Here is a 23283-nt window from a genome sequence, read left to right as displayed (position 1 = left end):
GTCTTTCTGGAACTCTCTAGCTTTCTCCATAATCCAGCGCATGTTTGCAATTTGGTCTCTGGTTCCTCTGCCTCTTCTAAATCCAGCTTGCACTTCTGGGAGTTCTCGATCCACATACTGTTTGAGCCTTCCTTGTAGAATTTTAAGCATAACCTTGCTAGCGTGTGAAATGAGTGCAATTGTGCGGTAGTTGGAGCATTCTTTGGCACTGCCCTTCTTTGGGATTGGGATGTAGACTGATCTTCTCCAATCTTCTGGCCACTGCTGAGTTTTCCAAATTTGCTGGCATATTGAGTGTAGCACCTTAACAGCATCATCTTTTAAAATTTTAAATAGTTCAGCTGGAATACCATCACTTCCACTGGCCTTGTTATTTGCAGTGCTTTCTAAGGCCCATTTGACTTCACTTTCCAGGATGTCTGGCTCAAGGTCAGCAACCACACTACCTGGGGTGTACGAGACATCCATATCTTTCTGGTATAATTCCTCTGTGTATTCTTGCCACCTCTTCTTGATGTCTTCTGCTTCTGTTAGGTCCTTACCACTTTTGTCCTTTATTATGGTAATCTTTGTACGAAATGTTCCTTTCATATCACCAATTTTCTTGAACAGATCTCTGGTTCTTCCTATTCTGTTGTTTTCCTCTATTTGTTTGCATTGCTCGTTTAAGAAGGCCTTCTTGTCTCTCCTTGCTATTCTTTGGAAATCTGCATTCAATTTCCTGTATCTTTCACTATCTCCCTCGCATTTTGCTTGCCTTCTCTCCTCCGCTATTTGTAAGGCCTCGTTGGACAGCCACTTTGCTTTCTTGCATTTCCTTTTCATTGGGATGGTTTTCGTTGCTGCCTCCTGTACAATGTTACGAGCCTCCATCCATAGTTCTTCAGGCACTCTGTCCACCAAATCTAAATCCTTAAACCTGTTCGTCACTTCCACTGTGTATTCATAAGGGATTTGACTTAGATTGTATCTTACCGGCCCAGTGGTTTTTCCTACTTTCTTCAGTTTAAGCTTGAATTTTGCTATAAGAAGCTGATGATCTGAGCCACAGTCAGCTCCAGGTCTTGTTTTTGCTGACTGTATAGAGCTTCTCCATCTTTGGCTGCAGAGAATATAATCAATCTGATTTCGATACTGCCCATCTGGTGATGTCCATGTGTAGAGTCGTCTCTTGTGTTGTTGGAAAAGCGTGTTTGTGATGACCAGCTTGTTCTCTTGACAGAACTCTATTAGCCTTTGCCCTGCTTCGTTTTGATCTCCAAGGCCAAACTTGCCAGTTGTTCCTTTTATCTCTTGATTCCCTACTTTAGCATTCCAATCCCCTATAATGAGAAGAACATCCTTCTTTGGTGTCACTTCTATAAGGTCTTGTAAGTCTTCATAGAATTGGTCTATTTCAGTTTCTTCAGCACCAGTGGTTGGTGCATAAACTTGGATTACTGTGATGTTAAAAGGTCTGCCTTGGATTCGTATCGAGATCATTCTATCATTTTTGAGATTGCTTCCCAGTACAGCTTTCGCCACTCTTTTGTTGACTATGAGGGCCACTCCATTTCTTTTACGGGTTTCTTGCCCACAGTAGTAGATGTGATGGTCATCTGAACTGAATTCGCCCATTCCCGTCCATTTTAGTTCACTGATGCCCAGGATGTCAATATTTATTCTTGCCATCTCATTTTTGACCACCTCCAACTTACCCAGGTTCATGGTTCTTACATTCCAGGTTCCTATGCAATATTTTTCTTTACAGCATTGGACTTTCCTTTCGCTTCCAGGCATATCCGCAACTGAGCGTCCTTTCGGCTTTGGCCCAGCCGCTTCATCAGCTCTGGATCTACTTGTACTTGCCCTCCGCTCTTCCCCAGTAGCATGTTGGACGCCTTCCGACCTGAGGGGCTCATCTTCCAGCGTCATAACTTTTATATGCCTGTTGTCTTTGTCCATGGAGTTTTCTTGGCAAGGATACTGGAGTGGCTTGCCGGTTCCTCCTCCAGGTGGATCACGTTTGGTCAAAACTCTCCACTATGACCTGTTCATCTTGTGTGCCCTGCTCGGCGTAGTTCATAGCTTCTCTGAGTTCTTCAAGCCCCTTCGCCACGGCAAGGCAGTGATCCATGAAGGGGAAACAATAAATACATACTACATACTACAGGACCAAATGTTCTGCACTCTTGGAATATGTAGTATAAACAATAAATACATACTACATATTCCAAGAGTGCAGAACATTTGGTCCTCCAGATGCTGCTGAACTAAAACTTCCATCATTCCTGGCCAGCTGATGCTAATGGGAGTTGTAGTTCAGGAACATCTGGAGGGCAAAAGGTTCCACACACCTGATCTAACATGACAAATGAAAGAACAGATAAATCCATTTTCCAATCACATATTCTTCTACTGAATTTTAAATGTAGCTCAAAAATGTAATAAATATATTAAAAGGGTGGTTGTGGTCTGCTATTTATTCAGTCAGAATATATGGAAAGGCACATATATGGAAAGGCACATCAGTATTCTCCGTAGCATTTTAAATGTTACCCTCAAGATAAATATAACATATGCTTACATTAGAACATAGCAAAGATTAACAGTTAACTGCAGAATAAACAGCACAATTTGAGGGATTCTACTGAAACTCACACTAGGCATAATTTTATCATTTACAGCTCTGTATTCAGAGCACTGATCTTGCATATTTCCCATTTACTGTAATCAGAAGTCCTACAAGTTGAGTTATTTGAAAAAGCTAACAGTTATTTTGCAGCAGTACACTATAAGAAAGGGATCCTACTTTCGCTTAAAACATAAGCAAGAGCTAACGAGAAAAGATGCATCTAGGAAAATTAAGATATAAGAAAAACAACCTAATAAAACATATGAGAGAATGTGAGAACCATTTTGCAAAAGCTGAAAATGAGCAGTAAATGAAATGTGAATCTGTACTGTGATGCCAATTTCAAGAAAGCCATTGCAGGCTTGAGGCAAAAGTACTAAGAACAGAAAGATAAGAACTCATCACAATGTCTGCTTAGACTGAGATGATCTGTTCCTGCAGATTCCACAGCACTGTGGGATCATGCAAGGTCCTCAGCATTCAAAGCAGCTGAAAACACAAGAAAAAAACCTGACCTCATTTATTAAATATTTTACTTGTTGAAACAACTGAAATATTCAAGGTTGACAGCTTTTCCATGCTCAGGGTTGCTGGACATAACACAAGATTGTTTGAAAAGATATCCTTTCATACATTTTTCACCGGCAAATAGAGCCGCAGCAGAAATTATGTGTTCATTGTCAGGACCTGCAATACAATCAAATACTTCATACTAGAAAAAAACTAGCAGTAGCTAAAATTTTGTTTGCCCACTGTTCTTCACAAATTCTGCTATTTCTCTATTCCAAATGTCACTTTCTACGCTGTTGTGACATGGAGTTCACAACTATTTATTATGTACTGCATCCCAAGTCACTGAATGCAAACCAATTCCAGTTGTTAGACTTACTATGAATGGGGAGTAGCAGAACATATTAGCATGGGGGGGGGGATAGTTCTGCCGCTGCTAATAGACATTAAATGTACCATCACAAAACTGAACCTAATCAGAACCACCAATCAAGCTATAGTTGTTAAATGTTCACACACACACACAATAGTGCTATTACAGAGCCAGCTATCAAAACAGCAAAATTTTTGTTTGCATTCGTGGTGGTCTTTTCAAAACTAATATTATTATATTTATTTGCACCATTGTTGCTTTGTGGAGTTATGGTTTGTTTTTAACTTTTTACCCAAGTTTTTTTTAGTGTCATGCTATTTTGTTTTTAATACTATGTACAACTCAGAAGGCCATTTGGGACAGATAGGTGACTAAGAAATGACTCAATACATGCATTTAGGCAGAGCTGTTTAATTTTCTATGGTACCAGTTATTTATTCAAATTTGTAGCTGATTACTGAGGAATGTAAATGTTGCTTAGCAACAGATGTCAGAAGTTCTGAAGGGCAAAGGGCAGAAATTCCTCATTTCAACACGAAATCTGACTAGGACCTTTGGATATTGCATAATATGGTAAGTATCTTCTTTTCCCTATGAAATTTCTATTATAACAGTGGCTAACAAGCTTCAACAATGTTCATAATAAGTGTTTGTGCACACTCTACGAACTTCAGAGGTGTATGTCGACAATGATTTTTTAAACATTAAAATAATTTGTGTGATAATTTACCAGACAATGTGTTTCAGCTCTAAACAGGATTTGAACACATCTGTTCAAGAAGATAAATACAGAAACAGACAATTGGTCTCTCCCTGCACCTCTGCACACTCTCCAAAAGCAGCTCACACTTTTTCCCTCCACACTGTCTGCAAGGTTGCTCACACTCTCCAACTGCCCCCTCTGAACACTCTCTCAAGGTGAGTGCAGTGGTGGGTAGGATTGCTGGACACCTATTCCCCTTTAAATTTTTTCAGCCAAATGTGTAAAGTTGAACTTGCATGTGTTAAATGAACATAAGTCACAGGTTATCTGTACTGGGCAAAAAAGGAGGGGAAATTCCCCTATATTTTCAGAACTGACCCTTAGTTATCTCTTAGGAAACTGACGCACACAGAGTCAGACCACTGGTCCACCTAACTCAATATCATCTCTTGACCTGGTTTGCACATCGTATCAAACCACAGTTTAGCATTACATGTGACTTCAGTCAAGCACTTTACTATGGTCTGTTAACAAAAAAAGCCATGGTTTGTTGCTGACTTTAACTATGGTTTAGCATTATGTCTGAACCCAGACAGTTTTCTAACCGTGGTTTCATGGTTGTGGGTTGGCTTGCCCCACTCATATTGCTCTTCAAGCAACTGGGAAACCAGCCAAGAGCAGCTGAAAAATAAAACCCTCTCCATTCTCAGCTCTTCTTGTCACTTTCTCCTAAGCTGATATTACCATAAATTGTACACTTTCTGCTTTCTAACCTCACCATCCAACCTGTGATTCACAGCTGCAGCAAACACTGCAGATGAATTGATTTAATATTTTGGTGGATTTTTTACTGTTGAACTTATTTGTGGGTGGGTGGGGGAACTGAATAATGTTTTGTTGCATGCCTTACTTAACCTGCAGAGAGCTTCTCAAGAAAAAGTGAAGACAGCAAAGTATGCCTATCAACAAGGTCTGTTCCTGGAATTCCTTCCCTCCACATTCCTCTTTATAGCAGTGGCTTGGAACATTTAGAAAACTTTCATGGAACATTTCCAAAGTCTGCACTGCTTAAGAAGGAACCATTCCCCCACAAGAAGCAACTTGTTTCCCTCTTTTCTTTCCACTATACCACTGAACCATGACTCTTCTTCAGATGGGAAGATTATAACTGGTACAATGTAAGCCAGTATACAAGAAACCAGCAGAAATTTAGCAACCATTTTATGCTTACTATCCCCTGAATTTCTACTCTTAGATTCCTGTTAGAGAAATCTGATTTGAGGTTGGCCTAAGTCCTGAAAAAGAGGCATTCCGCAGGGACACTTACCCATTATGTGAAACTCTGTTCAGCTTGGTCACATGTCCTACCAACCCAGCATAACTCATACTTATGAGTTATAAGCATCTGATACATACATATCTGATCATATTAACAGTGAATTTTGTGTGTGTGCTTCGTATCTTGGGTGACCAGTAGCATAGTCCAATAAATGGGCCTAACTGATGCTACTGCACTGCTGAGAACCCCTACTAGGTTTCGCAGGTCTATTATATCATTGCAAACCACAAGAGCCCACAGTTGGCTTATGACCAAAAGGCCACCAACAAAACTAAGCATGTGGTAACAGTAGGTAAGTGTGCTTGTCCATCGATTACAGTGGCTGACAAAATAGCTCAAGGAAATCAAAAGGGCCATAACTCATTCAAGCATAATCTGAAGGCTTCTCATAGCCAGTATGATTAATAGCTATTGATAGACCTGGTCTCTGTAAATTGTTCTTATCCCCTTTTAAAACCATCAAATACAGTGGTACCTCGGGTTACATACGCTTCAGGTTACAGACTCCGCTAACCCAGAAATAGTACCTCGGGTTAAGAACTTTGCTTCAGGATGAGAACAGAAATCGTGCTCCGGTGGCGCGGTGGCAGTTGGAGGCCCCATTAGCTAAAGTGGTTCTTCAGGTTAAGAACAGTTTCAGGTTAAGTACGGACCTCCGGAACGAATTAAGTACTTAACCCGAGGTACCACTGTAGTAAAGTTATTTATACATTGTGGGGGAAATACTTTATGTGACTTGAATCTCTTTCACTGAAGGACCACAAATATAAAAGGGGGCAAGTACACAATCCACATTCTTTAGATTACCTATGTTATAAACCTTTATAATGTCCAAAGCAGTACAGCAACTTAAGCTTGCAAAGCAGTAAGCTTCAAATTGTGCACAATAGACTGGACTATTGGTGTCACATAATTTAGCACTATTCTTTACTAGATGAAGCATTCGTTTTAATATACTTGCAGCATAACCTAAACTGCAGAAACACATAAGATGTGGTGCTTGTATCCTTACTGAATAGTATTGCTTTCCTTTGGTTAAGCTCGGGTCATTTCTGAGGTCTGTGCTGGAAGGGAAAGTAGACTATAAACACAACCTGACAGATATTGCTGGTTTCCAGACAAACTGATTACAGTGGTACCTCGGGTTAAGAACTTAATTCGTTCCGGAGGTCCGTTCTTAACCTGAAACTGTTCTTAACCTGAAGCACCACTTTAGCTAATGGGGCCTCCTGCTGCCACTGTGCCGTGCCGCTGGAGCATGATTTTTGTTCTCATCCTGAAGCAAAGTTCTTAACCTGAGGTAATATTTCTGGGTTAGCGGAGTCTGTAACCTGAAGCGTATGTAACCCAAGGTACCACTGTATTATTGTGACTGGAGAAACAGAAGGGTTAACATTATTAACTGGCCAAGTGAAGCAAGGCTTTCCATTAGTAATTCACTCCACTGAACACTGAGATATCTGGATGGAGGGGGAATGATTAATACATTCTCTTCCGGCTTTCAGGTTTGAATAATGGCTAGAGTCCCAAAGTTTCGTCTCAAAGGAAGGGCAGGGGGGGAATCAGAGTATAACAGGTATCAGACATGACGTTCCAGGTATTTCAAGTTTTGACCCACATATACATCTCCAAGCTTGAGTGAGAGCTCTGTGTGTGTGTGTGTGTGTGTGTGTGTGTGTGTGTGTGTGTATGTGTGTGTGTAAAACATCGCTACGCAATAGTAGGAGCAAGGGTCCTTCCACCGGAGGCCCTTTGCTCAAGAGCGCCCGGGTTTAGCCTTCATACAGGGGCTCCTGCGAAAGCAACTCTGAGCTCCTCACCTGCGGCAATGGGCGACGCAAAGGGAAGAGCACGGCGGTTTCCACTTCCGCAGAGCACGAGAGTAGCCCCGCCCAATCAGGAACTCGAGCAGCGGCAACCGCCCTTTTATAAGCAGAGTTCCGCGCTTCATTCATCTTTCTCTCTTCTGCACCGCCCCCCGCGCGAGAAGCCCAGGGGAGCGCGCGCGCAGAGGAGACGTTACCTTAGAAGGGCCTTTCTCTTCGCCCCCCACCCCATTTATGTCTGCGCCCTATGTTACCGGCACCCGAGATTCCCCTTTCAGCACCCCTCTTGTCCTCTGAAGCGCCCCAAAGACTCACCTTTTCCTACAGACAAGGGCTTCCGAAATGGCGGCCAAACATGGACCCTGATCACAAGCAGCCCCCATCCAAGCCCCGAAGCTGCCCCGCCCATCCGCGATTCGGCATTCCCTAGGCTTCTCTCATTCCCACCCAGGCCAGCGCGGCCGAAAGCCGAGCCACCGATGCCTCCTCACACTAAGTAGAAACCAAACTCTCGCGCTAAAGCTGGAGGTGGGAGGGGGAAAGAAAGCAACAGCCCGTCCTTCCTGCGCTTCTGGGTCGGCACCGCCAACACACCCCTTCCGTCACCCAACGGCGGTGGTTGGGTCCGTGACATCATCATCATGGCAACAACAGCTGCAGCCAAGGAACTACTGCTGAGGAGCTCCAGTGGGGAGGGAGGGCGGCTTCTGACCATGTGAGGTGTACACAATCGGCTTGGCTGGGGCGAGCTTTGCCCGGGCTTGCCGCCGCCGCTGCTGTCGCCTGAGGGCTGGAGCGTCCGCGCGCACACACACGTCGGGCCCCTCCTTCCCCCCCTCCCATGAGTGCTCCGCCCGCTCGTCCATGCGCACGAGGAAGCGCGCGCGGCGGGCGGGTGAGAGGGAGGGGGCTGCGCTCGAGCTGCGGCGGGGTGGCAGCAGCAGCCGCCGCCGCCGCCTGAGGAGGCGTAAGTGCGGGGTGGGGGGCGGTGCACCCCAGCCTCGCGGTGCGCCCAACGGTCGCCCTCAGGGGCGCCTCCCCCCGCAGTGGCGAACATGTTCTCAGTGAGGGTCGTGACCGCCGACTACTACATGAGCAGCCCTCTGCCCGGCCTGGACCCCTGCCAGTCCCACTTCAGAGAGGCGCCCGTCAAGAAGGTGCCCGTCGTGAGAGTCTTCGGAGCCACCCCGGCAGGTAAGAAAGAGAGAGAACCGCCCAGTCGGGGGTGCAGCAGGTTCCCCCTCCTCCGCCCCATTGAGAAACCATTCGCGGCTCGGGAATCCTGCGAGCGCAGCAGCCCTTTTCTCGGGGCTGCCTCTCCTTTTTGTGACTGGCTGAGTGACAGGCGCTGCCTTTCCTCCCTGCGGTGTTGGCGCGCTGCAGCGGGTGCCTCACCTACCTGCCGCCGCCGCCGCCGCCACCCCTTTGGCCGCTGCGGTTGAGTGAAGTCGCCCATGGCCGGGGCCCCGCCTGGTGGCGGCGGCGGCGGCAAGCAGCCCCCGCCGCGGTGTGTCTGTGTATTATTGTGTTCGCTATGGCACGCAGGCAACGCCGGGAGAGCGCCTCCTTCCCTTGTAGGGACCGCGCCGCTGACCCCTGACAGTTGCACGGATGGGAGGTGGTCGGAGGGTGGAGGGCGCTCTACTTGCTGCTGGTGTGTCTCGGGTGCACTGCCAGTGTATCCTGTGCTTGTGCTGCTGGAAGTGGATGGATTCGCTCCCCTCCCGCCCCCGTGTATTACAAATATTATAAGCCGTAATGAAATGCAGCTGTATAAACAGGGCTATTTCATACTAGTGGCAGTGCTGAGCAACAACTCATATTGGGAGGGTTTTTATTGTTGTTGTCTGTTTTAAAGCATAACCTCCTCAGCTGTAGAATTTCCACACCACATCTAGGAAGTTCCTGAGCGTGTTCTTATTTCATGAAGGTTTCATTAAGCATCCATAACAGGGACATTTTCAATCCATGGCCTTTAAATTGTCAGTCTGCAAACTTCATAAATTCGCTGGGGTGGTAAACAAGAGCTGTTGTCTCCACTGCAGGAATACTATTCTAATCCCTCAGAAAATTTCTAAACTGGTTTTCCTTTCAAAATTCCTTGTTAATATCCATATATTACTACATTCTGTTCTTTTCATTTTTCTCTGTCATCTTCCTGCTCCACCAGTCAAGCTAACCACTGTTATTGGGTTTTTTAAATAATAATAATAATTTCCCATTACTGTTTTAACAAACCAGTTTTAGTTGATGTTATATAAACCTTTGGTAGCCATAAAGTGACCTGGACAACTACACAGTTTGTGTTTCAGCTGGGCCACGTATATATTGATGATACCACACAGTGATATTGATTGCATGGTGAAAGACTGGACTTACACAAGAAAATGACACAATAGTTCAGACTTAGGCCAAATATTGTAATGAATAACAAGGAAGTAGGTTGACAAGATATGCTAGTGTAAAACATTAATAGCTTTTCTACGATTCTTTGCTTGTGTTTAGTATCCTACATATTATTGGCAGAAGTTAATACATCACATGTTACTTTCACCTACTTTTTTTGAATTTGTTTTCAGACTAATTATATGAAGGGAGAATATTTGAGTGTTATGTAAACTGGGTAATTGTTTTCATAATTCATAAGTATGAAGGAAGCTGTGGAAGCAGCATGGTATTTATGCATTAAATGCAGCTTCTTGTTTAGCAAGTGTGGCTCTCCCCCCCCCCCCCCGCCCTGAGTACTGTGATCAATTATGATGATTACTTTTGGAAATTTTTACACACCCATCCACAGCAGCAGTGAACATCCCTGCATACCCAGTGCAGAGAATGGGGAGGAGAAGCAATATATGTCCTGTGTAAGCCCAACAAAAGACATAAAAAACACCCTCCTTTTCTACTGAATTCTCTACAATTCATGGGCAACTTGTGAGATGGAGAGGATATTTTATTTCCTTCCCACTGGACTTTTACAAAAAGGGGGGGGGACAGTACTTCAGTGCCTTCTAGGAATGCCCAGAAAGCACCTTTCTGTTATCCCAGAGTTTTCTGCATATGCCACAGGGCATGAGAGAAGGGAGGCAACCACAAGTGAGGGCTGACAACAAGCCAAGATAAAAATTGTCCATCCCTGTATGGCAAAGCCCCTCCCCCTGCACAATGTAGCATAAAGAGTAATTGAATAAAATTCCCTGATAACATGGTATGCACTTTTAAATGGCCTGTGGAATAAGGTGTTCTTTACTTCTAAAAAGTTTAAAGATTAACCTGATACTTCTCCTTGAGAGAGCTACAGAATGGAAAAAGATTTGAGCAGCGCTTCTCAACATCCTTAAAGCTGCCTGCTATACAATCTTACTTGGGAATAAGCCAAATAATATTCAAAGTGAATTCAGTGGAAGTTACTTTCAGTAAATCTGCATAAGAATGGACTGGAAGTCTCACTGAAATTGAACAGAATTTTCATATAATGACTGCATATCTGGCAGTACAAAAATTGTCAAGTTACTATTTTGCCATTGTACCATGCCTCAGTATACCTGTATTATATAGCTGTGCTATTGTAACCGTGTCTTTGGAAGACCATCTTACTCGGCTATGAGTGATCACCAAAGAAGAAGATTTAAAAATCTACAGCTAGTGCATTGTTATCAAAGTTTCATGCCTCATCAATTTAGTGTTCCCATGACTTGCATAAGATCCAACATGACAACAGTGACCAGAGTATTCTTACAAGTGAGTCCCTCAAATACATCAAGCCACAACTTTTTTTTACTAGTCTCTGTTGGCTAGCCTTTGTAAGGCATTGCTGATGGCGGGGGGGGGGGGCAGCTCTTCCAATTTACAAAAATTTCCCTGCCTGGTTTTAGGGCAGTGGTCATTTAAAGAACTGCAGTACCAGTTTCTTTATGGAATCCTCTACATAGCAACTAATTTTCTGCAGGATGTAGCATGCAACCTCACAGTGAAGCAATCAATATATTGCATAATATAATACTAGAGTGATCATAGCCGGATAAGGGATTTATACATGAACTACTCAATTTGAATTTTGGTAAATACATTATTTGCATTATTGAATCTTGTGCATTTCATTCGTTGGGGAGCATTTGTATTTTCTCTGGATGGGAAAGAAAATGAGCAGCCAACCATGTGAACAGGCTGGAGATAAGTATTATCATGGTTGCTTCTTAATTTTGTATGCAGACTGACACTGGAAAGTTTCCCTTTGACAACTTTATTGCCTTTAACAGGAAAATGAGCTAACCTCTAATGGGGAGTAATGAGGAGAATACCAAATAGCTATTGAATGTCCCTACTACATGTATATTCTTTGCAAAGGCTAATTCTTCAGCAAGATTTTAGCTCAAAAACAATGTAAGGCCTAAAATATAAAAGGGCCTTTGGCTGCTGCAAGAAAGACATCAAAGTGGGCACTAGGTGAAGCTTTCTGGGGAGAATATTTTCAAGCTGAGGCACATCCACTAAGAGGTTCTTTATCCCACCATACTTCAGATTTTTATTTTATTTTATATATGTTGTTAAAAAATATAAATATACTGCTTGATGGTTGAAAACAAAGAAAGCTCAAAGTAGTTTACAAAATATAAAACATTAAAATTATTGCTAAAAACAATTACAGTCGTACCTTGGAAGTCAAACGGAATTCGTTCCGGAAGTCTGTTCAACTTCCAAAACATTCAGAAACCAAGGTGCGGCTTCCGATTGGCTGCAGGAAGCTCCTGCAGCCAATCAGAAGCCGTGTTGGACGTTTGGGTTCCAAAGAACGTTCTCAAGCTGGAACACTCACTTCCGCGTTTGTGGTGTTCGGGAGCCAAAACATTGGACTCGCAAGGCGTTTGGGATCCAAGGTATGACTGTGTAAACAGGTATTTAAAAATATTCAGAAGATGATTAAAATCAACAATAGCTAAAAAATATATAAAACGTATAACTACTTGCTGGCTAGGCATACTTAAACAAAAATGTTTTAAGTAGACAATGAAAAGACTATAGCAAATATAGTTAATAGGCAGGGCATTCCAACATGTTTGTGCCACCATGCTAAGAGATCGACTTTGTGTGTGTGTGCGCGCTGAACGAGTATTATGTGCCCTGTAACAGTGCCTGTTCTACAGATCAAAGCGACTGTGTGGGCATATATGTGGTAAAGCAATCCTGTAAGTAAACAGCAGGGCTGGGCAATATCTGGTTTTCAACATAGTGACATATCACCAGCTAAACATCACGATATATTCATATATCATGATGTCTGAAATAAGGATGGAACTGTGTAGAGGCAAACGCAGGTCCCAAGTTGGTAAGGGCTTTATCTACTACAGTAATAGTAAATCCATAAACTTGGCCCAGTAGCAAATGAACATCCAGATCACAGAACAGAAGAAGGTCTCACTCCTGTTAGCAACTGTGCTGCAGCATTCTGCACTAACTGCAGCCCCTAGATTGAACATAAGTGAAGCCCCACAAGTGCAGCTCCTAGATTGAGCACAAGTGCATTGCAGTAAACCAGATGGCTATCATAGTTCCTCTCAGTCTCTTCTTTTACGGGCTAAAGGTACCAAGCTCCTTCAACTGTTCCTCATAAGGCTTGGTTTCCAGACCCTTGATCATTTTGGTTGTCCTCATCTGCATACTTCTATCTGACCTTAAGCTATTCACTATGTCTAGAGTCTAGACACCTGTATAGTGCAAAACTTTTTTATGTCCTGTATAGCACTTGACACATTAGCAACAAACGCCTTCTAGTAGCAGTAGGGTGAGAATGGTAAGGGAGAAGGGTAGCAAAGGCCTGCTGGTAGCTGCTCTGAGGTATGGAGACAAACAACAATCCTGGTGAAGAGGGAATTTTGTTCCATCGGCTGCTGCCCTCCCCTGCACAGCAGGGTCAATAAAGTAAAGGGACTTATTTTCTTGAAGATCCACTGTATCAGGGGAAGATGGGGATAAGAACTGTACCACATATACCATGACTAATCCAGTGCAATAGCTAGTAAAGGGGAATACATGTCTTGGATTACTGTATTTTCTTATATGTGGAACTGCCATTGAAAATGGTCTGAAAAATTCAGGTGCCTCCAAACCAGGCAGTAAGGTTTTAACAGGGACTGGTTAACATGACCGAATTACATCAGTACATCTTCATTTGCACTGACTTCAACTCTGTTTCCAGGTCCAATTCAATCATCATGTGAGGCCCTTTTTCGTGTGCCTCCACAAGAGGTCTGTAGGGCATCAACATGAGAACAGGCCTTTTCTGCAGTGGCTCCCCGTTTGTGGAATGCTCTTCCCAGGGAGGCACAGAAATTTTAATAATAATAATTCAAAGTGCTGATTTAACCTTTAAAGTTCTAAATAGCTATGGCAAGGTGACCTGAATTATCTCCTCCCATATATACTTAGCCAGATTCTGAAGGACCTTTTCCAAGTGCCCTCACCAAATGATATGCAACTGGTGGTTGCTGGAGTTTGGGGCAGTGGCACTCCAGTTGTTGAATCCCTCTTCAGAAATGCTTGCCCGGTACCCACTTTAAAGCCAGTTGAATATATATATATATATTGTTTGAAACATGTTTTAATGAAAAACAAATATATTTGTGTTGGAATTTTCATTGATTTTGGAAAAATCAGGTAAATGCTGAAGTGTTCATTTATGTAGGAGAAAAGATTTTCTTTCCAGGATTACTGTGTTATATTGGACACAACAAAATAATGGAAACATGAGCATCAAATACATTGCTGCACCAATTATATGTTTGCATGTGTATGTAAAGCATTTTACATGTACATCTAAAAATGTAATGAGTGTTTGCAGCAAATGCATGCTTCCACTGTACATATGATATGGCTGTATACGCCAGGGAGCTGAAGTTGGCCTCAGCTGGTCTCTCCTCCCACCCTTGTACACACGCTGGTAAACATAAATTTACTGTTGTATAATATTGAAGTAGCCCTTGGTGTTGCTTTTACTGATTTAATACTATTTTCATACAATAAGAAAGTAAAAAAGATTAACTAGCGTGTAATAGAAATGTGTATCCCAGTTTCATAATTTATAATAAGAAATAAACAAGTAGAGAAAAGTAGTTTTAAATTCTTGAGAAAGTGGTACTATAGTCAGTATTTGCTTTATCCTTGGCTTGCATTTTATTATCAGTCATTTGGCCTATGTATAAATCGTATGCATGGCAAAAAAAACACTAAATTGGTAGAAAGCTATACTTTGCTTTTACCAAACTGCAGCCACATGCCAAAGGAGTTTTATTTATTTTTTGTTACATTGCTAACTTGCCTTCACTCGAAGTTTGGGTAGTATATATGAGGTCAATTCCCTCTCTCTGCTCCTCCCTCCCTCCTTGTTTAAGCAGTGTGAATGGCCTGATTCTTGATTCTGTGGTCAAGATTTTTTCTGAAACGTCTCCAAATCTTACACTGAATTTTTATTTGCCTCTTTGTTTCTACAAGCCAGTGCACCAAAAAATATTGATTCCTCACTCCAGTCATAGTTTTCAGCTATCCATATAAAGCTCTGGATTGTAGTGTAGTAGAGAATCAAAACTGTTAGCACCTCAGATATTCCCACCCCCAGCCCTACAGGGAGTACTACTATAATTGCTGTTTACTTAGAAAAAAAAGGATCCCTTGATACCAAGTAGCAGCCACAACAAGGAAATGCTTTAAAATCTTGTGATTTCAGGTCATTCCTATTTTTTTGCTAACATGTCTTACATGTTTATCTTAATGGTTATAGTTTGATTGATTGGATTCATTCACTGCCTTTTGTCAATGCAGTGTATAATTTTGGAATTGTTCAGTTTTACAGTTCTCCCACCCACTCACCTGCAGATAAGGTAAAGCAAACAAACAGAAACAAGCCCACCCCCATCCCATTTTCATTCTCATGGAGCTGATTATATCTGTTGGGAGGATTTGCTGGCACACACGCATATGGTAACATTTTCCTGCAGTGGGGAGGGAATTCTCAGGTGCCTGATAGCAGATTTGGATTTTTCCAAAATCTGTGATAGTGTCGAGGAATTAAACAGGAAAATTGAGTATACAGTGGTACCCCGCAAGACGAACGCCTCGGAAGACGAAAAACTCGCTAGACGAAGGAGTTTTTCGTTTTCTTAGCCGCTTCGCAAGACGCATTTCCCTATGGGCTTGCTTCGCAAAACGAAGCTTGCCCCGCAAGCTCCGGGGATAGCGGGGAAGCGCAGCGCGCCTTCCCCTCTGTCCCCGGACCCCTTTTGAACCAAGGGGCGGCAACGGGGAGAAGCGATCTTCTCCCCTCCGCCCCTTGCTTCAAAAGAGGGGACAGAGGGGAAGGTGCGCGCGCCTTCCCCTCTCTCCCCGGAGATTGCGGGGCAGGCAACGGGGAGAAGCAATCTTCTCCCCGCCGCCCCTTGCTTTAAACAGGTCCGGGGACAGAGGGGAAGGCGCGTGGCGCTTCCCCTCTGTCCCCGGACGGTCTCCATAGGAACGCATTGATTGATTTTCAATGCATTCCTATGGGAAACCGTGCTTCGCAAGACGAAAAACTCGCAAGAAGAAAAAACTTGCGGAACGAATTAATTTCGTCTTGCGAGGCACCACTGTATGAGCAATATTTTTTCTATGTGTGTATCTATGAGGTCTTTTTGTATATGAAATTCCCTGACCTACTCTGTTGTCATTCTGGACTGGCTAATTTTGTTTTAATTAGGTTTATGTTTTATTTAATGTTTTAATGCTTCCTAATAAGGAAAATATGGTAATTTTCCTTTGAAATAACATGGCGTAAAAATGCATAAACTTATATTCATGTATTTTCCCTATACAGTTAAAATATATAGTACTGCCATTGAAAAGTATTGTATATGACTAAGGTCTATTAGTTTCATTGGTCTACTTCAAATAATGCCACCCATAGCCATACAAAGATGGTTTGCCAAAACAATCAGAGCAGCATCCATATCTCTCCATCTTGTGAATTAACATAGATAAACAGGGACCACATAGCCAAGAAGCCATGTTTTTGTATTCTTCCTTCACTAGTTTACATTGCTGAATTAATTTTTCATCCAGGGCTAGCTGCTGGTACCACCTTCAAGTAGAAAATGTTTCCAGCCTTTGAGTTTTGCACTGCAAGGAACACTTTGAAGATTAAGTCCTTGCATAATGATTATTTGGTTCCCCTCCCCTGCAAAAAAAAGTGAGGGCCCAGTCTAATTGAATGGACTGTTACTCTGTTTCCTAGTACAACCTGACTGAGAAAAGCTGCCACTTGAATCTCAGACCAAAGTTATGCCATGTTGAATTCCTACCCAGTCAGGACAATATTTTCCAGACATTTTTTTCATTCATTAAGCCTTTTAACAAGGGATCGAAGTTTATCACCTATTTGTAAAATAATCTTAGTTATAATGATAGCAATGTATTGAAAGCTGCTGAATTTCAAAGTCAAGTATGAAATGGATTTTTGCAAGTGCTTCTGCACTAAAAGTGATAAATTAATACAAAAGGTAACGAACGTTGCATAATTATTTTTAAACCACCCACCTTATGGAAGCAGTCTAATTGACTTCAGTGCTGAAAATGTCAGTATGAGTTCAAAGTGTTAATAGCATATAATCAGCAAAAAGACTGATTGGTAATATGTTTCATATCATTTGTGTTTATACTTTGAAATCCAGGAGCCACTTTATGTTTTTGAACTAATGCTTCTATTGCATTTGCAAAGAGGATTGGGACAGTAGACATCCTTGTTTGGTGCTCTAGGTCTGTTAGGATGAATAAGAAGGATTGTAAATTTTGCATTGTTAGAAATTTCATAGAAACAAACAGAAATACTATTGTGTAGACTTCAAACTTGATGAAAAACAGGCCACACAGTAAACCTGTTTCTATCAACTATCCACCTTGTTTAAGGTGTTCATATCTCACGTATACTCATGAATCTATGTTTATAGGTTACTTTCAATAGAATTAATTTGATTTTTTATTATTTCCCTTAAAAGTTAGTGAATCATATTAATTGTTTTGGCAAATAGGTTTGACAACTTTCTGGAATTTTCCAGTTTTATGATTCTCAAATATTGGTATCTGGTCCTCTAGGTCAGAAGACTTGCCTCCATTTACATGGTATTTTTCCTTACCTGTATGTGCCATATGATGGTTATGGGCAGCTGGCAGAACATTATCTGCGTCATTTGGCATTCAGCATTGACCGAGCACTGAATGTAGCTTTAGGAAATCCATCCTCTTCTGTTCAGCATGTATTCAAAGTGTCACTAGTATATGGAATGTAAGTATTACTTTATTATCCCTTTTTAATTTGGTGGGTTGTGGGGCGTGAGTTGCTGTTGACAAAATTTAAAGAAACTTATAAGGTATTCAGGTTATAAAGCACTGTTAGTTAATAAAGGATTTAGAATCATAGAATTGTAGAGTTGAAAGGGATCCTGAGAATCATCTAGTCCAAACTCCTTAAATGCAGGACTCTCAACTAAAGTATCCATGACAGATGACCATGAGAATCTACAACCACCTGGGGGAGTATGTTGCACTCTCAAACAAGTCTTATTGTCAGAAAGTTCTTCCCAATGTTTAGTAAGAATCTCCCTTCTTGTAACTTGAAGAAAGGTGTATTAAAAATACTTCTGCAAAGGCTTTGAGTTGACAATACTTGTTAGTATCCTTATACACAGAAGAGAACAACTTTCCCCCTCCCAGTAAGTCATTTCAATTCCCACTCTCTCACCAGTTTAGTTGCCCTTTTGATGCCATGTAAATTTGATGTCCTGAGTTTAATTCAACCCCAACTTTTCTTTCTCTGAAGATTTTTTTTTAAAAAGTGGGCTATAAATTTATTAAACAAAATAATTAAATATATCGACTACATAGGTTTCCAGTACACTTGTGCTGTATTCTTTAACATACTATATTTTTGGTAAGCTTTTGTAATATTTCCTGGATAGTTTGAGAACCATATGCGAAAGATTTGTTTTAAAGCCATCTAGGATTGTATTAGTAAGCAAAGTCTTACCTTTCAAGTCCTGTGATTCACTCTGGTCCATTTACTACATAGATTTTGGATGATAAAATGCCCCTCATGTAGCAAACAGCCATAATTATGATGCACAGAGGATATCCAAATCTGGAGTTTAGTGGAAGGTCTAAAGTGCTGAACTGCCATTTACTACAATAGGGTTGTTCAGCATACAGATCATGGGACAAACAATAACCTTACACCTTACTGAATATTTGTTTTCTAGACCTTTTTATGGTTACCATGAAAAAGAAAGACAATTTATGAAGATCTACCTTTATAATCCTGCTATGGTGAAAAGGTAATGTAATAAAAATATGATGTGTCTACTTTAGAAAATAACACTTTCCCTGTTACCTTTCAATATTGCACTCTGCCAGCGGCTGCCTTTAAAGACAATTTAGAAGCTGCTGCTTCTGATTCTAATCTGTGGATCACTGGTGGCTCCTGGCTCATAGTTTGGGAACTTCTGGCTTAAACAGATGCAAACAGCTTCTTTTAATATCTGCTCCTGCAAATATAACACATGTAAATTGGCTCTTTGGAACATGGTTTTAGTGCCTAAAAATTTGACTGTTTAGCTATAATTCTGTGTGCTAGAAAAAGTGTATTTTGTACTTTTGGCTTGTGTTTCAGTATTGATCAGCATTATATTTTAACCAGCACTATGTTTAAACCAGCATTATATTTAAATAATATGGTAATATGTTTCATTTCTAACTTTTTCCCATTTTAGAGTGTGTGAGCTTCTACAAGGTGGAGCCATAATGAATAAAAACTATCAACCTCATGAAGCTCATATTCCCTACCTCCTCCAGCTCTTTATAGATTACAACTTGTATGGAATGAATCTAATAAACCTGGCTGCTGTCAAGTTTAGAAAGGCGAAGAAAAAAGGTATGCAATTCCAATTCATAAATATTATTTAGCAGTTTTTGACAAATCTCTGGAATAGACTTTGTGTGACACAAGATATGATAATTGATTCTGCCTTTCTAATAAATGATGTATTTTCCATACTATTCTTCACTGTTAGTATACCATGTAATGTGTAGAGATGTAGTTTGAATTGAGGAAAGAAACACAGTACTTTCCCACATTTAGAGACAATTTATTCAGCTTGCCGTTCTCTTAGGGTTATTTTTGTGATGATAGGAAGTTAGCTGGCATATACAGAGCTACATTGGAACTACTGCAGCCTCCTATTTAAGCATTAGCCAGCAGTCATAGGTGACAAGTAATTCCATGCAGCTGAATATGGTGAATTGCTTCATTTTTCCTCTGTGCCTAGGATAGACACCAGGTAGGCAGCGAGAGGAGAGACGCCCCCTCCTCCACGCCTAGCATAGAAATGCTCCCATATGAGATGTGATGCTCAATCAAGACAACCTCCCCAAACCTATGGAAACACTGGTAGAGACCTATTGGATTAGAGCCTTTAAATAAGCATTATAAATTGGTTCTAAGTAGTGGTTCCAACTTTAAGATCCTGTTACACTTTTCACAATAAATGACAGACTAGCTGCTATCATTGTTGTTTATTGTATTTTAGATTATGTTTATTACATGTGAAAAAGAATTAAAATACATTAAAAAGGAATGCAGTGGGATGATTCAGCAGGCTATTCTGTTTTCAGGCTAGTAATTTTCTATGCTTATTCACAAAGTTGTGCTGTTTAGATTGTACAGCTGCCCTACATTTGTTGTAAGGCTGATAAGACAACAACCATCTCATGCATTAACTGAATACATGAGGAGGAAGCAGGAACACTCCTGTCAGCCCTACCACAGATGCTGACACATTCTTTGTACATCCTCACCACCCCAGCAGCTGCAGGAACATAACCAGCAGGCAAAAAAGCATTTAGTGCATATATATGGGGGAGCCTCTGCTTTAGGGAATCTGTCATAGGCAGTAGCAGACAGTTGGGTGTAGTGGCAGTGCTTACCCAGCAGCAGAGACCGGGAGAAGCCAGATATTTGGAAAGTTAGTGTTGGGCAATGCACTGGCAGGAGTGCTGTATCAGCTCCACTTCTGAGTTTGCACAGTGGCAACTTTCATCTGCCTTGTTTCTCCCACTTTCCAGAAACAAACCAGCAAAAACTGGAAAAATGTGGGGAGTCCCATTTTGCTCCCTGGGCCTTCACACCACTGATAATGAAACTGTATATGATTGAGGCAATGTGTGTACACAGACATTTCCCCTTTCCCCTGTAGGACCTTGTTAACATTTCTCCAGGATGTAAAATTACATCCTGTTTTCCACTATCGAAATCTCAAATTATCTTACAACGATAAAAATATACATTTAAAAAATAAATTAAACCTCAGATACTTAAAACCTCAGAAATATAAACAAAGAAAATTTACCTCAACTGCTAGATTGCGACCGCTTCAAATTCTCTGACAGAAATGTCTGGCTCAGATTAATTTCTTCCAAAACCATACTTTTTTTATCAGGCAACAGGAAACTAGTACTGTTGTGAGAGGACAGTTGAGTTATACTAATGGGCATTTGGTTAGGGACCAATCTGTGGAACAGAGTATTGAGAACAAATAAAATATGTGACCCAAGCAAAAAAAAAAAAAAAAAAAAAAAGCTAAGGCCCTAGAAGCTCAAACTTTGTTGGAAAGTATTAGTAGGTTCTCTTCTACTTATGCAACGCCCAATGTTCTCTGAATCTGAAAAGGTCACATAGGGCAAACAAATGGGATTAGAGAGTTTTAAGAACATAAGACATATCCTGCTGGATCAGAGCAAAGGCCCATCTATTCCAGCATCCTGTTATCACAGTGGCCAACCAGATGCCTATGAGAAGCCCACAAGCAGGACCTGAGCATAATAAGTTTCCCCACTTGTTTCCCCAGCAGCTGGTATTCAAAATCATATACCTACTGATACTCTTGTATTTTCTCAAGCATCCTTTCTTAAACTGATTTTGCATTTATTTTTGTTATAGGATTCTGACTTCATTCACAATGCAAGTGGAATATGAATGTTTTGTTAAAGAAACAACAACAACAATCACTTTCAATATAAAATGTTTAGAGTAATAATAGTTCACAGTACCTGAAAGCTTATCTACTGTTATCTGTTTGTAGGAGATGTATTAGAAGAAAGTGGATCTTATAAATACAGTTTGTCAGGACATTCTGCTACCAGAACCCTTCTTCAATGGGAAAACAATCAAATACCAAGGTTAGCATCTCTGAATATATATCTCTCTAAATAGTCTTGAGACCACTTAGTCTAAAAAATAGTTATGGCATAAGCTTTCATGGATTGCATTCCACTTCATCAGAGGCTTGAAGTGTTACCCTGAGGTACAGAAATATATGCATATTTGGGGGAAATTGTAAACAGTAATGTCAAAAGAAAAGGAAATGCTAAAAGTATAGCTGTTGATAATTATGTTATTAACAGTGGCCACTGACTAAAAAATAGTTGGAAGTATACATGTCCAGGCACTGGTTAGCTAATTAACACATGAAATGTGAGAAAAAGAAATATTTGCCCTGGTTCAGTGTCTACTTGCTATCACTGGTGGATTGATTCAAGACAAAAGTGGCTGGATGGAGGAAGCACAGATAGGCCCAGTTAAGCCATGGTTAAGAATATGGTTCTGACCAAACAGGATTTACTAAATACAGTAAGTCTTCAACTTATGCACATTTCACTTGTGTGCATTCAGCTTTACACCAGTGGCAAAAAATAAATATAAAGTAAGGAGTGGGGTTCTGGGAAACATTACTTTGGCAATCCCACTCACTGCTGAACCCAATGTGTTCTGACTATACACAATTTTGACTTTAGGCGCAATCCCTGTACGGTAAGAATTCACCTCTACACCACCTTGTTCATTACCCAGTTGAGGAACAATCACCTTTTGAATAAACAACGGACCCAAGGAAACTATTTCCAAGTCCATCATCCAGATTTAGGAACCCAGCATTTATTATAGCTATTGCAATAGGACAGAGCTCACTCAGCTCAATGTTGAGAAGGTCTGCCCCGAGGCACTTCGGAACAGATGTTTATATAGTAGTTCAAACACAGCAAACAGTCATAAAACATCTTCACATGTGTCAGGAAAGGTTACAGGTCATGAAAAGTACCGTATTTTTCGCCCTATAGGACGCACTTTTCCCCCTCCAAAAATGAAGGGGAAATGTGTGTGCATCCTATGGGGCGGATGCAGGCTCCTTGGCTCCAGCGATAGCAACGCGAAGCCTCCGAAGCCTGCGCTCTGGAGGCTTCACGTTGCTTTCGCTGAAGCCAGGAGAGTCTGCTCTTTGAGGCTGGCAGTGGGGGGAAAGCAGCGCTTCCCCCCACCGCCAGCCCCACAGGCTTGGGGGGCAGCGGGAAGGCGTGCAACGCCTTCGCGCTGCTCCCGGACCTGGTTTGGAGGCTGGCGGTGGGGAAAAGCAGCGCTTCCCCCCATCGCCAGCCCCACAGGCTCGGGGGGGCAGCGGGAAGGCGTGCGACGCCTTTGCGCTGCTCCCGGACCTGGTTTGGAGGCTGGCGGTGGGGGAAAGCAGCACTTCCCCCCACCGCCAGCCCCACAAGCTGGGTCGAAAAGCCTGCAGGAGCCGCGCAGCCTTTAAAGAGTGCGCCGCTCTTGGGGGCTTTTCCCCAAGGAGGGAGAAGGGACTGACTGGCCGAGTCAGTCCCTTCTCCCTCCTGTGGGCTTTTGCGGGAGATGGGTAATTCCCCCATCTCCCGCAAAAGCACGCAGAAGCTGCGCAGCCTTTAAAGAGCGTGCCGCTCTTGGGGGCTTTCCCCCGAGGAGGGACAAGGGACTGACTGGCCGTTTCAGTCCCTTCTCCCTCCTGGTCGAAAAGCCCGCAGGAGTTGCTCACGGCTCCT

General features: G+C 42.0%; 1 protein-coding gene across 1 annotated transcript in view; it reads left to right on the top strand.

The window, feature by feature from the left end:
• Window positions 1-7665: 7665 nt before the first annotated feature.
• The window catches only part of REV3L (REV3 like, DNA directed polymerase zeta catalytic subunit), a 62994-nt gene continuing 47376 nt past the window's right edge, over window positions 7666-23283 (top strand). Inside the window, exons 1-5 of the mRNA XM_053381688.1 lie at window positions 7666-8559; window positions 17482-17671; window positions 18642-18716; window positions 19152-19312; window positions 21519-21615. Coding sequence (XP_053237663.1) covers window positions 8421-8559; window positions 17482-17671; window positions 18642-18716; window positions 19152-19312; window positions 21519-21615 — 662 coding nt within the window. The 5' untranslated portion in view covers window positions 7666-8420. The remainder of the gene's footprint in view (window positions 8560-17481; window positions 17672-18641; window positions 18717-19151; window positions 19313-21518; window positions 21616-23283) is intronic.

The sequence above is a fragment of the Podarcis raffonei genome, chromosome 3, assembly GCF_027172205.1.
Source record: "Podarcis raffonei isolate rPodRaf1 chromosome 3, rPodRaf1.pri, whole genome shotgun sequence".
NCBI classification, from domain to species: domain Eukaryota; kingdom Metazoa; phylum Chordata; class Lepidosauria; order Squamata; family Lacertidae; genus Podarcis; species Podarcis raffonei.
Note: the sequence above shows the minus strand (reverse complement) of the source record. Positions and strands in the feature narration are given on the sequence as shown.